Source organism: Rhinichthys klamathensis, unplaced genomic scaffold (assembly GCF_029890125.1).
Source record: "Rhinichthys klamathensis goyatoka isolate OS25496 unplaced genomic scaffold, OSU_Roscu_1.1 h1tg000768l_1, whole genome shotgun sequence".
Classification (NCBI taxonomy): domain Eukaryota; kingdom Metazoa; phylum Chordata; class Actinopteri; order Cypriniformes; family Leuciscidae; genus Rhinichthys; species Rhinichthys klamathensis.
The window spans coordinates 105,796-127,329 of NW_026607168.1; the positions used below are offsets into that span (position 1 = coordinate 105,796).

The window sequence follows — 21,534 nt, forward strand, 5'->3', positions numbered from 1 at the left end:
AGCTGAAAAAATCTGTTGAAGCAGATGTTGTGTGGGCTTGCTGATAGGCTTATCTCTTAGTATTTGTATTGTAGGATACAAGTAGACTTTAGCAAACTCTGGATATTCCCATACAAACTCTTTAAGCTTTTTAAAAGGCACTGCCCTCTAGATGTTCTAGCTCAGTCTCTGGTTACTAGCAAGTGTTTTTAAGCAAGTGGTTACACAATTAATTTAAGTTCAACTAAAATATGTTTAAAATGAAGATAGTCAATAGCTGGTTTCCATCCAAATGTGAAGCTCATTTTTTCTCAAATTCTCAAAAAAAGGGGGGGGGGGGGAATGCAAATTAGGTGTGTTTCCATCAAGTTGTTCGAGCGGATGACTGTGGTATTGGTAACCTAGTAACCAACATTAAATAAAACAAGGCACACATAGAAAATGGAGACAGGACTGCAATTAGTTAACATTGGGCAAGTTATAAATTTACAATCAGTGCAGCATGCAATCGACAAATTGAATGCTGTACACAAAAGAAGAAATGCAGATTTTTTTTGATGAAGGTACTAGAAGCAAGTGCATTACGAGCACGTTGAGCCCCATACATATGGGGAAAACGACGTCACTAAGATTTTTGGGAGGTCGTGGTGACCAGACATTTTTCTCACAACCTCTGGCTACGACATTTCAGAATGTCAGAGAGGCCACATTTGAAATGTTGTGCAACATTATTGACACCATCATCAGTGGAAACAGCCGATTAGTCACGTGGGTTTAATGTTCGCTATGTCAGAATTTATAAGGCAAATGCGTTTCCATCTCCCATTATTCGCATGAACTCTTTTTCCCACAAGGCAAAAACTTCCTCAAGCGATCCTAAACTTTTTTTTTTCTTCAAAATTTGCCGTTTCCATCACTCGTTTCTGATGCGATGCTTCAAAATGTGCATAAAAACAGAGTGATAGAAACAGCTAATGTTTTTTAGTTATATCAGTTCAAATATATTGAGTTTCCAATATATTCAAGTCTGTGATTTAGTAATGGAAAATACCGTTATGTTTTTCAATGAAAAGACTTTCTGTAACTACTAGCACAGCACAAGTAGGAGGATAAGTGTTACTGCACTGGCATTAGTAAAGCTATTGCTTATTGGACATAGCATCATGCATAAATGCAGCCATCCACAACCTAACCAAGCTCTACTCTTCAGCACAATGGTAACCTTAAAAATTTCAACATAACAGAAACATATTTAAATGTCAAACATGACTGAACATTCAAAATTTACAGATCTATCCCTTCACTCAACAAGGAACGCGTAAACAGAAACCAGCGGGCTCACGTAGCCTACCTCCCTCATTCAGCACAAATCTAAATGTTTATGCGCATGTATTTGGATGCTAAACTATTATTTTATTGAATGCTAAACACTCACTCAAAAAACACATAAATTGATACTTAATTTCAACTTAATTCCATGCAAAGCATGCTGGGAACTAACAATCCACTACCCAGTTTCAGTTGATGCAACAAAAATCATTAATGTTATCCCAACACAAATGGTTTAAGTAAACTTCAATTTTAAGTATATTGAACACAATGAAATTAAGTTAGGACAAAATGTACAACAATTCTGTTGCTTTAGCTCATTTTAGTTAAGTAATTTGAACAAGCAGCAAAAATATAGTTCTTTTAACTGTATATACACGCTATGTTTCCAGTGTCTGTTCTGAACTCAGTGACACATTTCTCACTCGAGAAAAAAAAAAAGATTACTCTCTGTTCCTCTTAGCTTCAAATAATTTACTGTATTTTTTGGTTGAGTAAACTGTAGCTGAAATAGTGTATTACATGATGGGCTGTGGGTAGGTGTCATTGTGAAATATTTCTCAGTATCAGTAAAGTGCATTGTGTTCTGTGGTATTCATAGCATGGGGGTTTACCAGATTTCTTGCCCTCCTGTTTCCCCTCTGCTGTCTGTTTTGCAGACTTTACTTTGTACTTTGTGTTGCTTTTTTTGGACTATGATTATATGTAGCTATTTTTAGTAGTCAAGAACAGGCTTTTCTAAACTTGGCGCTTTGCTGATAAGAGCTTGAACGTGCGTTGGAAGCTCCAGTCCCACAGAGCGTTCCAAGATATTTACATTTACATCAGACTTTTGACCTATTTCCCAATATTAGAACTGACATAAAAATAGTTGTCATCATTTATTATTATTATTTTGTATGTACTTAATTTAAGTCAAGTCAAGTCACCTTTATTTATATAGCGCTTTTTACAATACAGATTGTATCAAAGCGCTTCACAGTGATAACATGAAAACAATAGGGGTGGGAATCTCTAGGCACCTCACGATTCGATTCGATTACGATTCAGAGGGCTGCGATTCGATGCTAAATCGATTATCATAATCTTTTTTTTGTGTGTGTGTGACTATAAATACTTTGCTTTAAAAGTACAAAGTAATGACCCATAAAGAATTAACGTACAATATATTTTATTAACATTGCAAAGAACCAACAGGAAAATACATGTGTGTCTGAACTAGCAGCAGCATATTTGTAGTAAATTAATAATATAACAACGACCGGTAACGTTACAGCCGAGTGGTTTTCCTCCTCTGGCTGGAAACGTGTCATTTGGCTTCATGTGTCTTGTTTCCGAAATATTTTAGTTTTACTCTACAAAGCTTACAACTAGTGTGGCTCTTGTCCAGCTCCTTTCCCCCTTCAACTTCAGAAGCCAAAATATTTCCACACGTCAGCTTTTAACGAGGAGGGTGTTAGGATTTGGCGCTCAGCCATCGCGTCCGCGTCTGTTATGTGCACGCCACAGACGGTCCGGCCACTGCACTTCCGCGCTTCAGAGTTCCGTCTTTCGCGTTCCGTCAATATTACGTTATTATAAATATATATCTAAAAAATTTTTTTTTTTTTGAAAATCGATTTTTGACAATTGTGAATCGATTCAGAATCGTCCACGTCCGCATCGCGATGCATCTAAGAATCGATTTTTTCCCCCACCCCTAGAAAACAATATAACAAAGTTTGTTTCTAAAAGAAATTGCGTCAACGTCCACCTTAAGTAAGGCAGATCAATAATATTATTGAATATTAAATGTTAAATGTCCCCAACTAAGCAAGCCAAAAGCCAAGGCAACAGTGGCAAGGAACCAAAACTCCATCAGGTGACAGAATGGAGAAAAAAACCTTGGGAGAAACCAGACTAAGTCGGGGGACCAGTTCTCCTCTGGCCAACGAAGGAACAGTGCATGATTCGGGCAGCATTACAAAGTACAAATTAGTACAATTTAATGTACTAATTTAACTTTTTTTGCTTCTGGGAATAATATGATCTTAGACTGAGGAAGGACAAGACAGGCTAAGGCTAGGACTAGTGGGTATCGTTCAAAAAATTTCGATACCGATACCTTGACTTCAATACAGGTTCCTGAACGTTACTTTTTTCGGTACCAATTTTATGAAATCCGTTTTTTTACAAGATTACATTACATATTACCTAAAAAAAACTTTGGTTATATTTTCTCAGTTTGTTGACTTTTTTTACAGACTCGTATAGGCCACTGGGTGGCAGAATATATGCCTCGCGCTCAAGCGCACGCATTAAGCTTATCGCAAAGCACTGGCAAAAGTGGCCTAATTATGAATGTGTCAGGGAAAAAATAGCAAGGAGACATTTTAATTGTTTATTAACTGTCACACCCCTTTTTTTGAATAGACATGAAAATGCACATTTCGAACATAAATGGTTGTAATTCAAGAATGCTTTGGAATATAGACGTAAGATTGGTCTTGTTTTAAAGAAGACATTTGGCAGATTTATGTAGAAGTGAAATAAATTAAGAAAGTGAAACAGAAAAAAAGTTATAGAAGTTTGAGTTTATGGAAATGTACAATGTAAAAAAATTAATTATTAATATTTTATATAAAATATATATTTTCAAAACCTGGGCTTCTCTAAAACTGCAGAAAAATAAAAGCCAAAAATCTGAACAAGTTGTGTTTCAAATTTTAGGTTGATATCTCAAAAAATGAGCTTTCAGTAAGATTTTGTTTGGGCGCAGTACCAAACTTTTTCACTAGGTCACAACCAGACTCCATTACTGCCCATATAAGGGCGCCTCCATTTCCATATGTGTTTTGAGTGATATGAACCATTATTTCCACAATTTTCATAAAATTTATGAAGTAGAGATCCTATTCAGTAGTAGTATGGGAAGTTTGGCAGATTTTGATATGAATTCAACCTCTAGTAAACACATACAAAGAACACGCATGTGCGTCATAGCTCGCTGCCACATCACAAATGGTGAATTTATTATTTTTTTCTTTATATTTAAAACATTTTCAGACCTTTTTTTCTAAAATAATTGAATGGATGCTATCTTTTGAACTCTTGGCATGAAAACCAACTAGGTTTCTACATTTTTTTTCATGATTTTTCATGTTCATTGCTATTTCAAAATAAAGGTCTGAACACGCCTTAGGAGTATGAACATATTCTTGTTGCAAATTGATAAATTACGGCTCCTCTGTAATTTATTTTGAAAATCAATCACCAAATATGGAAACTAGAGATTGTAAGCTTTCAAATGATATATAGTTTGTCAATATTACTTTTTTTTTTACTAAGATATTATTGTTTTTAAAATATAATGGCAAACGTCCCACCTGTGGGACGGTGACAGTTAAGGGGTTTAACAGGTTAATAAACTAGTAACTAGAAATGCACCTTTGATTTGAATTACATAATCAGAGAGCATATGTTTTCGATTCGAATTGGTTCGTTTTAAATGTAGACATTTTAAGCTTTCTATATGCCTATTATTTCTCATGTCTGTTAGCTGTGAGGCAAGTATCTTATATGCCGAGTTTCGGTTAATTTGCGACGCACTCCAGTTCTTCTTGCAGTCGAAGACGGAGAAACTTTCTGCTCTTAAATTTATTCTGATTTATTGTCTTGCCGGTCTTGGCAGCAATGGTCTTGTTGCAAATATTGCATTGCACGCTGTTGGCATTGAGCCTGGTGAAATGTAGCCACACTTTTGATCTTTTCCACATCTTTTCTATGGGGGTTGGGACGCTTACCCCTTACTTAGACTACACACGTCTGCGGCGTGTTATGGATGCGACACGGCTACCGGAGCTGATCGCGCCCACTCTAGTCAATGCTTGTGTTCACAGTCACGACGCGGCGCGTTTCAGAAGCGGCTCTCCACGCTGCTTCGCTAAAGATAGGCGCCGAGTCTATTTTCGACGGACGCTGCGTCCAAGCCCCACCGTAAATACAAAATAAAAGTTAAAAAACAGTCAATTTCAAAATAAACACCCTGTGCAGACTCCCAATTGTATTGCACACCAATATATCCTTGGTAGAAACCCCAAAATCAAGAAAAAACACGTTTGACAGGCAAATCACGTGGTCTCGCGCATCCTGTCGCTTTCGCTTCTGAAATGCTCCTGGTGTGAGTTCAAGGCACCGCGTGGAGGACGGAACAAAACCTTGTCGGAGCCGTTATGCGCCGCAGACGTGTGCAGTGTAAAGGGGTCACACACTTCAGCATCGCGTGTGAGCCACGTCTTTGGGTGTAACCGGCATAAAAACTAGTGTTCTTCCTTGATGCCTCGCCACAGCCAATCATGCTGCATGCTTATTGGCTCACTGACGTTGACAAGATTAACGCCATAGGTATCGAAATTTGGTACCGAACGACAAGATTTTTTTTGATACTCTGGTATCGAGGCAATTCGGTCGGTGCCTAAAAAATACCCGATACCCAGCCCCACATAAGGCTTGGCTTGACCTATCAGCATTGTAGAACTTCTTGATCAGTAAAAAATAAAACAAATTGTTATTAAGACCAGAGAAGGGAGGTGACAGAACATAGCATATATTCTATCTCTTTAAAAAGGATTTATTTTGTTCCTTTTTTATTACCAGGAAATGGCAAACGCAATTGATCGTATTGATTAGGATTCACAGGGGGACTGCATTTGGACTGTTTAGCACTTGCTTAACTGCAAATGGACAAATTAACAGTGACTCTATGCTCCTGCTTAACAATCGGTTTGCTTTGCACTAATGACTTTTTAATGGGGGCTGGACAGGATGCTGAAGAGTATATATCTGTGGTGCAGTCCCTGAATTTCCAGAGAGCTTACACATCCCTCCCTACACAACCCCCTGAGGCAGCCCTTTGCTTTCAGGCCTCAGTGTCTCATCATTGCGTGGCCTGTCTTGGTGCAGTAGCGAGAAGGTGCAAACTGGGTTTTGAGAGCACAATCTCTTCTTTGCTGCATCTCAGAGCCCTAGCAGTGATGTTACATAATGATACTACGCTTCCCATGCCTAAACCGATTACGCCAGCACCAAGCAGTTCAGTTTGCTAGGCTCATCAGATCGTTAGACTTCATTGGACATCGTTTGAGTCATGCATTTGTTAATTCTTCATTTTGTTCATGAAATGATGCTTAATGCACTGTTGTAATTCATAATACTCAAGGTTTCCTCTCCAGAATGTGCAATTTTATTTGCAAGAAAACTAGTTTTGTTTGGAGCATGATTATCTGAAAAATGACTGTGGGACAAAGTGTTTGAAAGCTTGTTTTTTCTTTTTTCTTTTTTTTGTGTGCAATTTTTGTTTTGCTTGTAGGGTAGAATCATTAAACATAAGATATGTTTGGTTGCTTCTCTCAGCATTTAGTTAGAACAGAAAAATGACTTGACAGTGACACCCAGATGGTCGTGTCGCACCTGGTCAGGACATGGTGTGAGAGTGACTATGTTGTCAAGTTGTGATTGACAAAGTGGTCTTTTTTTCACTCAAGCTCAGCAGTGGTGATTGCATGATACCAGTTGGGCTCATTAATGCAGCTCTAAAAACCATGGGGAACATTCATTCAATTATCCTTCAGCAGTGACTTCTGGTGAGGAGGTCTGCTCTGTTTTTCTTTTCTTACAGTATTGCATTTGTATTTGGATCATGCTTCTTCAGTTTAGTCTGACATTACTAATTTGGATTATGAGTAGCAGATGGCTGGTTAGTGTTTTATCTTGCTCATTTATGCTGGTGTTGTGCTTTAGTGAGTTCATTAGCTCTGCATGGGCGGACAACACCTGAAGAGAAACATCCCTATTTTTGCTTGGAGCATTTATACCATATATTCAAACAAACTTCTTCAGCTGCTGATTCTGCTGTCATTAACTCTGCTGTCATTAACTCACATTTTTGTATTCAGAGCAAATGTGCTGTAACACATGAACAGTAGTATTAGTTTCCCCTTTTATAGCTCCAAAATTTATCAACAGATGTTTCATTTAATAACGCCCTTTTTGTGAATTTTGAGGAGGGATGTTCATTGTTCACTTCGGGTTTTTTCCCTAACTGACAACCGAAGCTCGTTAACCCATCTCACTATCTGATAACTGACAAGTTATGTTAAATTAGAATAAAATTAAATCCGAATAGATCCATTTAAAATAGTTTTTACATGTGTAATAGCAGCATAAGAGGGCACACGTCACTCCTCTCCTCACAAAATTGCACTGGTTTCCAGTTGCCGCTCGCATCAAATTCAAGTCACTGACGTTTGCCTACAGAACAACCACTGGCTCTGCTCCCTTTTACCTAAACTCGTTACTTCAGACTTATGTGCCATCTGGAAACTTGCGCTCTGCAAGCGAACGTCGTCTTGTGGTGCCATCTCAAAGAGGCACAAAATCTCTTTCTCGGACCTCGGCACTTGATCCAGTAATACTAACACTTTCTCTTCTCTTCTATTCTATTTATAAAAAATAACCTAACGCAGTACATGTCTTTTTCTTCTTTTTAAGCTGAGAAGGGTCGTAGCACTTGCGTATTGTTGTACTACTGTTAGTTTAACTGCTTCTATTGTTCTCATTTATAAGTCGCTTTGGATGGAAAGCGTCTGCTAAATATATAATAAATGTAAATGCATAAACAACAGAAGAACATGAGGATTCGTCGTCACATCACTCACCTGTAGTGCTTCTGAGAATGGAGAAAAACAGAATACAATCAATTATAAAAGGCTTCCTGTTTGTTTTCAAAAGCACAATGAGTGCACACAAATACAAGTACCGGTAAACTCTTTACAGTTTCAAATGAGGTCTTACTCTAATCTGATGGGCATCAGTGCCGGTCCTAGACTTCTGGGGGCCCTTTGTAAAACTCTGCGTTCATAAAAACCTACTACTAATAATAAGCCTATACAGAAATCTAATAAAGTAATCATATGTAAAAAATAAAACACTGCTGCATAGGTTTCCCCGTCTGAATTAAATATACATTGATTCTTATTAAGGTTACTATAGTTATTCAGTGAATGATTATCTCGTTTACTTTCCCAAATGTTTGTTCACTTAAGACATAACTGACTGCATTTAAGTGAAAACTCAACAAGACGGACATTTTGACATCATTTTCTGTGTGTTTGTCCATTTAAGTGCACACCCAAAAAGCCCTTATACTGGTCCGTGTTTTGCTCCATCTTGGATTGCGTACACAGAAAGCTGTTTAGGGAACAGCGTCCCGTATTGTGCCGAATGAGGGAGGTAGGCTACGTGAGCCCGCTGTTTTCTGTTTCAATTTCTATTCATTCCCATAGTCCCATAAAGCTTGAAAGAGCCAGGATATTTTTATAATATAACTCTGATTGTGTTTAACTGAAAGAAGAAAGTCACATACACCTAGGATGGCTTAAGGGTGGAGTAAATTATGGGTAAACTAACCCTTTAAATGACTTTTTAAATCATTTAACCAATAGTATTAATCGGTCAAAATTCTTATGGTCGTTTAACGGTTAACCAGTTAATTATGAGCGTCCCTAATTTTGAGTAAATATTATGAAAAATTAGTGTTCATTTAAAATAATGTTATGTTCTCAATTTAATATTTTAGTATATTTTGCATTATGTTTGTCATTGCACCTACAGCCATTATTCTAGTTTCTAACTTTCTTTAAATGTGTATTTTGTAGAGAGAAAAAACGCTACAAATAGATTTTCCAAAAGGCTTTGACATCGTTGAATAAACATGAGCACTGCACGTTTTTACTGCAGTATTTCCTCTCTGAATCAGTAGAAAATATGGTTAACACCCAGTCATGCTTGAAAAAAAAATAAAAATACCATGAAACCGGTATAATTTTGAAAAATACTGCAATATATATTTTTGGTCTTACTGCCCAGCACTATGTTCGCTCCATAAGCTTATTGTGGCTTTATTTGTAACTGTCGAGATATGCAAGCACTATACGAATGTAGCCGTCATTCCCGCTGTTAAATTATGTACTACATTTGTATTAATACTGCAGCAAATTCAAAAGCGCTCTCTGGATCTCCCAGCGCTGTCTAGTGGTTAACAGTTTCAAGACACACGCAAACACTATACGAATGTTGTAATGCAGCTAGAGCAGGAATCAAGGCTTCGTCGGGGCAGCATTCTTGCACAGAGAAGCACAATTACACAATGTTTTAAGATGAAGAGGTGCTCTTTTGTTTTTTTTAACTGTGATAACTAATGTGCTCACTCACTGAATCAGACACTACCTCTATTTATGTAGTACGTTTCCCATTATGAATCATAACACCATTTGATTCATTGGTCTGTTGGGTCTGATTGCTTTCACACCTCAAGTGAACCCCCCCAGAGTTCGTTTGCGATCGGGCTGAGCGGTTGTTTTGGGGCGGATCCGAGCACGATTGCCGTGTTCACATATGCCTAAAAGAACCGAACCGAGGGAGAAAACGCACCAGGTCCATAACAAACACTCAGTGTGAAAGCACCCTCAGATCCAGTTCAAGATGTGAAGCACTACTCTACTGGCATATTTTTTATATTGCATGCATGTCATGAGATATATAGAGGATATCAGACAAGAAAATTAGGAGAGGCATGTCAAGTCTTGTTCCGTGCATCAGGACTGAACAGCTCAATATGCCACGGTAATCCAGATGCATAAAAACACATTGAACTGTTGTTCATAGTGATCATTGAACTGTTGAACATAAACAAGACAACACTGGCCTGAGTGACTGTTCCATAAACTGGCCCAGAACTCTCTCTCACTGACCTGGGGTCATCCTTATTGTTGAGCCTTGATGCATCTTTATAGGGGAGCAAGGGTTACAAAAAGTTGAGTTATTTCCATAAACTGATGCAAATCTTTGTTATTAGTTTAACCTGTACACAGTCATCAGCCATATAGGTTAGAGGGTTATAGTCAGTACAGTGCACAGAGCGAACACAACTCTGTTGACCTCTGCTTGTGTGCGTCTCTGTTTCAGTGATCCTGCTATCTTAAAGCACCCACGTGTTGGCAGCAACGCTTGTTATGTAACAGACAAAAGCCCGGCTAGCAAATGGAGAAAAATCTGTTGGGTGCTTTCTGTTTACAATCCATCACCTAGGTGTCTCTGGCAAACCCTGAATGCCATAATGATGCAACGCTTGTGATGTTGAGATCTCATCCGAATTGCCTATAAGCTGACTCTGTGCCAGTTGCCTTTTGTTAGTCGTTTCTCCCTCAATAATCTGAGATGTTAAGTTAACTTTGACTCTCTGTTTTTCAGGTTTTTGTGCACAGCATCCATCTCTGACCATTTTGCTTGCTGGATGGTTCTCAGAGCCTGGCTGCTGCTGAGAGATGGGCTGTTGACCTTGTCCTGGGGGCCCAGACCTCTGAAACTGCTGTCCTGTTGTGTTTGTGTGTGTTAGAAGAGGCTGACTCACTCTAACTAATGTTATGAAAGATGTCAGGTGAGTGTGAAGCAAGCTTTATGCTATTGAGTCATTTCAATGTTTTATTTAGCACTTCATATTTCCTTTAAACTCTTGACAGGAGCTGTTTTTGAGTCACTAATCTAATCCCCACCCAGTGGATTATTCTGATTAGCTGCTCTAGGCAGGAGTTCTTTTACATGCCTAGAAATGATCAGATAGGGATGCATGTTCCAGATTCAACCGATTCCCTTGTTTTTGCTGTTAGTCTTTCTCTAGCCACTCTGCTATAGGTGCCAAACAAAGTCAAAGCGAGAGAGAAAGCAGCTTCCTCGCTGAAAAGGCCCTTTATGTCCGTCAGTGGCACAGCGAGCTGCCTGCCTTTTTGTTGGTCATAGAGGTGGGAAGGGCCCAGTAAGGAGTCATGAGTCATGGCATGGGCATTATATTGAAAAGTTTGAGTCAGAGCTTTAAGGGAGGTGACGGCAGCGCTGACAGGATGTACCATTACATCAGGGAGGGGTGATTTAAACATTGGGACTTTTTGACTGCATAATGTTATCATCTATACGTGACGCCTGTGTTCGCAAACCCGTAAAGTATGATCAGCGGCAACGAATCATTATTTAACACCCTTTGAGTTTTTACATTTTCATTGTCCTGTTGAGGAAGATGTAAATGCCACTTTTATTTGATCTGTCATCCATAAAGCTTTGCCGTCTAATCTTGTTTCAACAGTCATTTAAAATTCTCCATAACTCTGCCTGAATGAGGCGTGGCTAGTGTGACTGCACAATATTCAAGACTTAGGCCTTGTCCACATGGACACGGGTATTTTTATAACCGGAGTTTTTCCTCCGTTTAAAAAAAAAAATCCCGTCCACATGAAAACGCAAAAACACGCTATCAAGCGCTGTCAAGAGCATGCCACACCAGCAGGCGGCGATATAACCCTAACCGTAAACCCACGTTGGCCAATCAGAAGCCTAACAAAAAGTTATTACAGGTTCCGGTAGGCGGATAACGGCGCAGCGCGGGGCGCACACTCTGACGTCACGGCAAAACCCCCGGTTTTACTGTCTACACGACAACACTGTAACCGGCGTTTCTGAAAATCCTCACCCTGGCAGGGGTTTTCAAAAATGTTCGGTTTCAGTGTCCTGATACTGCGTTTCCGTGTGGCCGAACCGCGTAAAATAATGTCACGGTTATAAAAATACCCATGTCCGTGTGGACAAGGCCTTAAAAAAAAAAAAACGTTTTAAATAATGTGATTTTTTTCTTTTCTTTTTTTTTTCTCTCTCACATGTGGGAATATTTAAACGTATTTAAAAGCTCCAAATTACATAACTAAAATGCTACAGATGTTCGAAACAGGATTTTTATAACCAAAGCCAATTAGTGATTTTAATGTCAACTTGATTTCCTGATGATGTTTTTGTTTTTAGCGTTTATACGTAGCTGTCATAACTTGTTATATCTAAGCTCTCTGCTCATTGTCTGTGAACTGAATTAATGTAATGACAAAAGTTTACTCTCTTGTTAATTGGTGTTCAGATTTTTAATTTATTCATTATATTATAATTATATATAATTTTTTTTTATTTTTAAGTTACTAAATTCTGTGACAAATATAATGTAGTTGAATGGAAAACAATGTGAGTGGAGCTCTGTAACCCAGTTTATTCTCTGCTATCTGAATCACCGTTAATGTTAAGACGTGTTGATATGTATTGCTGATATTTCAATAATTTCAGTATATCGTGCAGCCCTAATGGGTAGTGTAGTGGCATTGTTCAGCTCCTCCAGTGCTTTCCTGCGCTGCCTTCTCAGCTGACCATCTCTGTGTCACAACGCTTTAAGCAGTGCAGTTTGAGGCGTAAAGGTTCAGAGCAGTTATGTGCATTTGATTTTATGCAGCCTTCGAGTCATGTTGGAATGAATGTATTTATGAGACAAGTGCACATGAATGATACTTCAATGATCAGTGATACTTCAAGTGTCATACTTTTTAGCGAGAAACATTGGTTTACCTTTAAGCCCTGACCCAAATTGCTATTTGTCATAGTAAGTTGTAATTGTGAATATTGACTGTACAATTTAGTCTCTGCGTTTTGTGTACTGTTGATGAGGAATAGCTATAAAGCTTGCTAGAAAATACTACTCATTTAGCCAGTTTATGAGGCAGCAGACTTGCGTGACGGTGACGGAACTAAATTTCCCATCATTATCTATGTATCATTCTTGTGCTGACACAGAGAAAGCATCAATTACAGACAAAATTTGCTCTTTTTTTTAGTTACACTTTGAACCAAAAAAAGCTTCCGGTCTTTGAAAAAGTACAAAAGAGAGCTTGCGTAACACATCTTATTCTGACCAAAATCACTTGAACGCACATGTTTGTAATTATGACTTGCAAACTCACAAGTAGGAACCTCTCCTATGTCAAGGAGGATCAAGAACTAAAAACAGTTGTATAAAGCTAATTGGTATAAATTTGATTGGTTAGGGCTCAACAATATGAATGGATGTGAATATGAATCTCGATCAAAAATACAGTAAGAACAGTAAAATTCTAAATTATTATACAAATTTTAAATAACTGTTTTCTCTTTTAATAGATTTCAAAATGTGATTTATTCCTGTGATGTCGAAGCTGAATTTTCAGCATCATTACTCTTATCATTAGTCTTCAGTAGGGATGCTCCGATCAGGATTTTTGCAGCCGATACCGATTGCCGATTTCTTGTCATGGTGATCGGCCGATACTGATCCCGATACCGATGCTTAATATAAGACAAAGATAAATACAAACAAAATGGAGCAGTCTGATGCAGCCCACAAGGTTTAATTAAACATTGTCCAATAGTAAACTTTGGAGGACAAAATAAACATTTAAATACCTAAAATAGAGAGTCTGATGTAACTTAAACCTGGTCTAATACAAGTCTAAGCAGGACAAAATTAATTTAATTAGATTAATTATTAATTTAATTAGAACAAATTGGAGTAGTTTGATGCTACTCATTAGAAGGGATGGGCATTTCAAGCAAAAATATTATTCGAAGATCTGGGTATTATTCGCTTATTATTTGAAAATCGCACCCCTCCCCCATATGCACGCACACATGCATATATAGGCCACACACATGAGAAAAGCGGAGTGGTGTGACGTTTAAATATAACTTAACATAAATATACGTTTCATATTTATGTTTTATAGTAGGCTAATATAGTGTTCTTTTAAAAAAAAAGTCATATATGTTGATTATATTAAAAGGGAACCGCATGAGATGAGTAAGATAGGATCATAAGATGCCCAATATATCGGAAAACATTTGGAATGGGTCAGACATGATTTTGACCACTTAAGTTTTGTTTTGTAGAAAGCCATTCTTTAAAGTGAATTTCGTTTTGTAAAAATTGTATCTTAATTTCAAACTATGTTTCATCAACCATTTGCCTGGATTTAATAAATAATAAGCGAAATATAGCAGACAATATAATCAGGACACGGACATGCCGGCGTGTGAACTGGAGCGCATCTCATAAGTGAACCGAACCTCAACTTGCCTCACATACGTGAGAATGTATAGTTCAGGCTTGAAATGTCTACTTTAAAAAAAAAAAATATTTAAATCGATAATAAATGGGCTACTCTCTGCTTATGTAGGCTAATCCGTATGAAGTGTGCATTTCTCTCTATAAGCGCGTTCACTATGCGAAGATGGCGTCAACATCGCCAACTGTATCTTTGCAGTTTATTAATAAATAATTAAAATATATCATGCTGCATAAACATTACTTTTGCCGGTTCTTTGTGGCAAGCTTTATGCATGCGCTTGATATGCGGAATATAGGCAATATAGCCTATTATGATGACACTCATTATGGTTTAGTATTTTCTCCCATATATATTTAATTAAATTAATATGATATGCGATTAGACTAATGGCTTAAAAAAACTTTAGTCGTGCACGGGCAGCCCAACTTATTTAAAGGTGACCTATAATTCAAAATTTAATTTACCTTGGTATAGTCAAATAACAAGAGTTCAGTGCATGGACATGACATAGAGTGAATCTCAAACTGGACTGTTTTCGCGTTCTCATTTAATTCACGTTTATGAAAAACACCCCTGAAAAACGGTCGGTTCTCCACACAATACCGACTGTGACGCATTAGTCGGGATCATTAATATGTACGCCTCCAAATATTTGCATAATGCCAGCCCTCAATGCCAGGCGGAACTGCGCAGCCGAAGCATGGCAGTTGCTCAGTGTGGATGTACACATGAACACAAAAGTATTTTTTAGTTCCTTCATCTGAGCCTCTGAAGAAACAATGGGTTAATTTTATTTTCTCTGGAAATTTCCAAACATTTCACCGAGTGTTTCCTCAACTTGGGCCAATACAGAGCTGGCCTCGGATCGAGCTACCAAGCAACACTTTCTGATGTGTAATTGTTCAAGTTCAGACAGGTAATCTTTCTCTCAAAATCGTTCAATACTGTTTATGCATCAGTAAGTCAAGCCAGTGACTAAAATATCAGCTTCACATCGTTTCTATTAGTAGGATGAAAATAATCGTATTTAAATTGTGAACAAATTATATACAGAAAGCGATCAAAGAACAATCTTTCCACACAGCGCGAGTTTATCTGGACACTTGCCAAACTCGTTATGAAATCAATGATGCACGTTACTGCACAACGAAGCTCTTACTGTATTTACATCATCGTGTTTGCATTGGTGAAAGCAGAGAGAGTGCAGAAACTGCTTTGCAATGATAAGATCTTCATTCTCGCGATCAACACACTGTCATCTGCTCAATGCTCACCATGGCAACATTTTATGTGATGGGAATAGATTGAAATACTTTAAAAACATCTCACGATTCGTTAATCTCGATAGCTGTTATAGTAAAAACGTATAATAGCAGTAGTAAAAGTATTCGGGAGAGAGTTTCACATGTAATGCGTAGCTATTTCATATGCAAGCATGTCAGCCAATCACAGCAGTGGCCGCGGTTACACTGAATCCCACAGCAGACACGCCCCTTCAAACAGAGTGTTCAGAGGCTAAAAGCAGGCTAGGAAAAATGCCATTTATTTCTAAATTATGAATATTTTTTATCTAAAAAACATACTAACATTATAAGGGTAACCCAGGAAACATTATAAAATAATAAAAAAAAACCTTCTAGGGCACCTTTAACATATTTTCTAACCAGCATGTCACTGCGGGCGTTCTGAGCGAGTGGCGCTGTGGACTGAGCGAGCGAAGCATACTCTTCAAAAAGGCGCTCTCTCTGGAGGACAATGATCCTCCATGTGAGATTCCTTTGAAACATACACGGCAAATAGCAAAAAAATTTCATTGTTTCTCGACACATAGCAGCCTAATTCCACACCGGCGATGACATGACTGCCAAATCATTTAAGTCCCCACGCATCATATAGGCTACCTCCTCACGTTTTGACGTCATCAAATTGTGATCGGTTTGTGAGATCGGCCAAGTTGAGTGAGTACCGATCGAGTCATAAAATGTGATGATCGGCCGATAAGTGATTTGGTGCTCAAGAAGCATTTCTTCTTCTTCTTCTTCTTATTATTATTATTATTATACATGCACCTAAAACAGCTGTATCATACTAGCCACCTTTCTAATGAGTTGCAAATTCTCTGTAATGCAAACTGAAGCGTTCAGCTGGGCTACACAGCAGAGGTCACAGGAATGGCATGTGACTGCTGGAGTCAACAGATCTCTGGTAATGTGCACCAATATGATGCACCGAGCTTAAGCTTGAGCATGGCCTCACTAAGGATCGCCTCTATCTGTTTCCCCCTCTTGCTCTATAGGTGTGGCCGTAATGGTGCTTTTGCTGTGAGGGAGAATTGCTCTCATGTCTTTTCTCTCTCCTGATGCCCCCTTCTACACTGTAAATTCATGATCACATGACTTTGGATATGGACGCGGTCCTGTCCGACTTTGTCCGTTCTACTGGAGCTGAACCAGGACTGGCCAGAGACCTGCTGGAGGGTGAGCCTAAACCATCCCGTTTCCCATTACCCCCTCTTCAGCTTTGATTCATTCATTTTGCTCCAATAAGAAGCCAGTCTTTTGGTAGAGATGATGGGTGGCATGACCAAAATCTTATACTGTTGTATGAGTACTGTTACATTACTTTAACTATAACACAAAAACAAACCAACCCAAATTGTTTAAATATTACATAACCATGCAGTAATGTAATTTTTTTGATAATCCAATTAATTTAAATGGCAAGTGGTCTCTTATTGTGTTCCTTTTTTATGAAACTTGATTGATGCAAGCTGAAATATTCACATTATGTAACACTTGAATTAAAAACAAGACTCAACTTTATTATAAAACAGATAGTTACGACACTGATGAATTCTATTTGAGTGAGCCATGTAGAATTCAATATGGCATCTATCCTGACTAAGGTCTTTATGATTAACTGACTACAGGAGGGAGAAAAAAACGGGCTGAAGCGTCTATATGCATATGTGCAACAAAACTTTAACAAACCCAGCGCATGTTGCCTAGCAACACGGCAGATAAGAGAATGAGTTAAAATATACATAGTTCTGCAGTATGCGCGCTTTATAGTCAGTACAGACCAATATTTACAAAAGCTACTGCAGAGAAATGTGTCATTGAACCCTGCTGCACCTAACAATGTTGGGTTAATATTTAAAGTCCTAAGCAGAAGTGCGGTGGAACTATGACCTCTTATTTACTTGAACACTTCATGATTGTGACTCTCCTCACAGGAAAGAATTGGGACCTCTCAGCTGCGCTGAGTGACTTTGAGCAGCTGAGACAAGTGCATGCTGGGAACCTCTCATGCACCCTTGCTGAGGAGAGAGAGTACCCCTCCATTGAGAAAGAGATGGCACGAACGGGGCGGTCCCTTTTGCATCGCCAAGATGAGGTTGTGCAAGGTACGAAAAGCACTTGATCGCCTCTGCATGGCCTGACCTCAATTCTCAAATGGTGTTTCATAATTTATGTAAATGATTTACGCTGATCATGACACTAGTTGCATATGATGTAATTTCAAAGCCTTGCCCACTCTCACCTGACTAACATTGTTTTTCGAATTGAAAGGAGTGATAAGAATAGGTCGGCCAGATAATAGGTTACCAGTGTCTAGTTTCATATTCTCCAGTATACGCAGTAATCTGAACATGTATCATGGCAGCAGCCACGGAGAAGCGACTGTCGAGGGGGATCTCTCACGCCAGCTCCACCATCGTCTCTCTGGCTCGCTCGCACGTGTCGAGTACGGGCGGCAGCAACGAGCCGCTTCTGGACACTCCGCTCTGCACCTTCCAGTTGCCTGACCTCACCGTCTACAGAGACGACTTCCGTGGCTTCATCGAAAGAGACCTCATTGAGCAGTCTATGATGGTGGCATTGGAGCATGCGGGTTAGTCATTTTATTTCAAGAATCTCTCCTCTGACAGACAAACCAAATATTTTTATATTATAACTATTATTATTATAGTAGTTTTATAGCCAGATATTTCTAACATGACATTTCTGTTAGCTGCATTATTCTCTTCTGTCTATATAAGCATCCTGACTAAACTGTAACCTCATAAGTTACTGATTTGAAATGCCCTACATAGGCAGAAACGCCATGTCATGCATATACTGGTCCTCATGTGACGCACACAGGAGTTTTCCATTAGCATGATACTATAATAAGCACAAAGATACACAGCACACACAAATAATAGGAAAATAGTCTTTTTTTTATTAGGTTTAACAATTTTTATTGATAGTTTTGGATGAATTATGAATCTAATCATAAGTATATTTATGATTGATATTTCACTTGGTTCACCATCGCCCTTCCAGTATTGCCTACATAGGCAGCTAACTGGGTTTTGGAACAGAGACCTAGGCTGCATCTGAAATTGCATACTCTTGGTGTTGGAACTACTTTTGAATAAGTAATTACTATGTGACTGTTAAAGTATGTTCAATTTAGTAAGGATGTGTGTAGTATGAATGTAATCTGGACATACTACATTCGTCATGTTGTCATTGTCATGTGAACTACCAGTGTCAGTTGCGTCATTTCACTGCCAATCCCATTGGATGTGCACTTGCCGGAAATAGTAGGTCATCCAGGTACTTTTTGCCTACTGTTTTATGAATAATTTGGACATGCAACTTTGTTTATTTTTTATTTTTTTATAGTAGGGAAGTATGCGATTTCGGATACAGCCATAGAAAGATTTTTAAGAAATGTCAGTGTCTATAGCCAAAAATATTTCAGAGATTTGTTTTTCAACAGGACGATTGAACTGGTGGACTCGTTTAGGCACTGGATGTCAGAGTTTATTACCTCTGGCTACTAGTGGTGATGGGAACTGCCTGTTACACGCAGCCTCACTGGGTAAGTGTTCAAACTGACTTCTGATCTGCAAGTTTTTATACAGTTTTATATGGATTAATTCAAGCTTTCTGTTGGTGTTACATTTAGCTCAAAGTTTACAGGCTACCACCACTGCCAGATGAAATCTTGGTAATTATGCTTAAAACATTGAACATTATAATGCAGGTATGTGGGGCTTCCATGATCGAGACTTGATGCTGCGGAAGTCTCTCTATGCACTGATGGATCATGGGCAGGAGAGGGAAGCTTTAAAGCGAAGGTGGAGATGGCAACAAACCATGCAGAACAAAGAGGTTAGAGCACTTTTGGTTCATTATTTTGTAAAAAAGATTGCAACAGATAACACTAATCAATTTGGTATCAGGCTTCTTAATTAAAATACACTACCATTCAAAAGGTTCTTTAAAGAAATTAATACTTTTATTCAGCAAGGAAGTTGATAAAAAGTGACAGTAAAGATTTCTATTTTAAATAAATATTTTGTTTGAACTTTCTACTCTTTAAAGAATCCTGCAAAAAAGTATCACGGTTTCCACAAAAATATTAAGTATTATTATTAAGCAATATTAAGTTTTCAACATTGATAATAAGAAATGTTTCTTGAGCAATATATTAGAATGGTTTCTGAAGAATCATTCTGGATTTATAGAATAATTTATAGAGAATTTTGGAGTAATAATGAAGTAATGAATATAATGAAGTAATAAAGTTACCATCACCACAATAAATTATATTTTAAATAGAAAACATTTAGTGCCCCTATTATGCTAATTTTGTTTTTGGAGTCTCCTACAATAGGTTTGCATGCATCAAAGGTCAAAAAACACTTTCATTTACTCCTAATATACTTTGCATATCTCCTCATTTCTTCTCAAGAGTCTGAAAACGATTCGTTTGAAGATTCTGTCTCTAAACCGCTGCTTTTCAAGAGCTTACTCTGCTCCGATTGGTCAGATGGCCCAGTCTGTCGTGATTGGTCTACCGTTTACAGTGCGTGTCAGAAACAAAACGTCCATTACCATATCTGAATTTCATCTCTGGAGTCTTCCTCAGTACTTGATACACAGTAATACGAACCATAACAATGGCGTCGGTTTTACCATATCAATTCGAGCCCGAGTCCTCCTCCTTTTGAAGTGCATTTAAAGTGGACTCGCAGTGCAGAAAACGGCGTCATCTCAACATCTCGACAACACAAACTAAACTCTTCCAGGCCTCAGCTATAGCCAGTGTTTGTTGGCGGTTCAAAGTAGACGTTCGCGGGCAGACAATGCAGATCATAGGCTGGCAATATGCTAATTTTTAAATTCAGGAAGTGAGATTGGAATTGCCGACGACTCATTTCAGCAGTTCAAAATTATTATTTCTTTTGGAAGACAATAAATGTATTTGTCATGCACTTTGATCTATAAAACTTCGCAAACCTTTTACATTCACAAACAGTTATATTAAACACTGCATGAAAGGTAATATTACTGTTTTAGTTTTGACTATATTTGATTATATAAATGTAGTCCTGGTGAGCATAAGAGATTTCTATCAAAAACATTAAAAAGTCTTACCGACCCCAAACTTTTGAATGATAGTGTAATTAGGAAAATTTCAGCCTAATTATGTTTATGTTTGTGATTTTGTGTGCAGTCGGGACTGGTTTACACAGAAGAAGAGTGGCAGAGAGAGTGGAATGAGTTGTTGAAACTGGCATCTAGTGAACCCAGGATACACTACAGCACCAACGGCAGCAACGGGTGTGTTGATTTCATTGATTTTATTTTCTAGATTGAAAGTTGTAAACTGGTTTTCTGGAGTGCTGTGCTCATGCTGTGAGTGTGTTTTGTGTCCCGCAGTGCCGAGTCACAAGAGGAGCCGGTATATGAGAGCCTGGAGGAGTTTCATGTGTTTGTTCTTGCTCACGTGCTCCGCAGGCCGATAGTGGTGGTGGCTGACACCATGCTACGGGACTCTGGGGGAGAAGGTAAATAAAGACAGAATATTAAATTTTGGGTGAACGATTCCTTTAATGAGGGTAGTTTGACGCACTTTGAAATACTTTAACATTCACAATGCAAAACTCCCTCCCTTGTCTATTGAAGCTAAGCTGGAAAAATGGCTCCATCACAAATCTTCATGATCATAATGTAACCATGAGCACGTTAGCATTAGGCTTGCTGCGATAGTCGGTGTTACCAGTGTTACCGGTGTTTAGCTGCAACACCGGTTACATCACTTGCCCACCCATGAACATTCAGTCACATCCTTAATTAGCATATGACTGTAGCAGAATTTCAAAATGGTTGTGTAAAACTAAATTATGACATAATATAAGCTGACTTTAAGGGAGAAAAATAAAATG

General features: G+C 38.3%; 1 protein-coding gene across 4 annotated transcripts in view; it reads left to right on the forward strand.

Moving 5' to 3' along the window:
- otud7b (OTU deubiquitinase 7B) overlaps window positions 1-21,534 on the forward strand; it is a 32,227-nt gene that overhangs the window by 4,386 nt on the left and 6,307 nt on the right. For 2 of the 4 annotated variants that reach the window (XM_056242995.1, XM_056242992.1), the window contains exons 2-9: window positions 10,597-10,783; window positions 16,606-16,786; window positions 17,545-17,715; window positions 17,979-18,203; window positions 19,080-19,181; window positions 19,347-19,474; window positions 20,823-20,929; window positions 21,029-21,156. In XM_056242995.1, coding sequence (XP_056098970.1) covers window positions 16,702-16,786; window positions 17,545-17,715; window positions 17,979-18,203; window positions 19,080-19,181; window positions 19,347-19,474; window positions 20,823-20,929; window positions 21,029-21,156 — 946 coding nt within the window. In that variant the 5' untranslated portion in view covers window positions 10,597-10,783; window positions 16,606-16,701. Of the gene's footprint in view, window positions 1-10,596; window positions 10,784-16,605; window positions 16,787-17,544; window positions 17,716-17,975; window positions 18,204-19,079; window positions 19,182-19,346; window positions 19,475-20,822; window positions 20,930-21,028; window positions 21,157-21,534 lie in introns of all 4 variants that reach the window. The other 2 variants (XM_056242991.1, XM_056242994.1) reach the window with 1 other exon arrangement.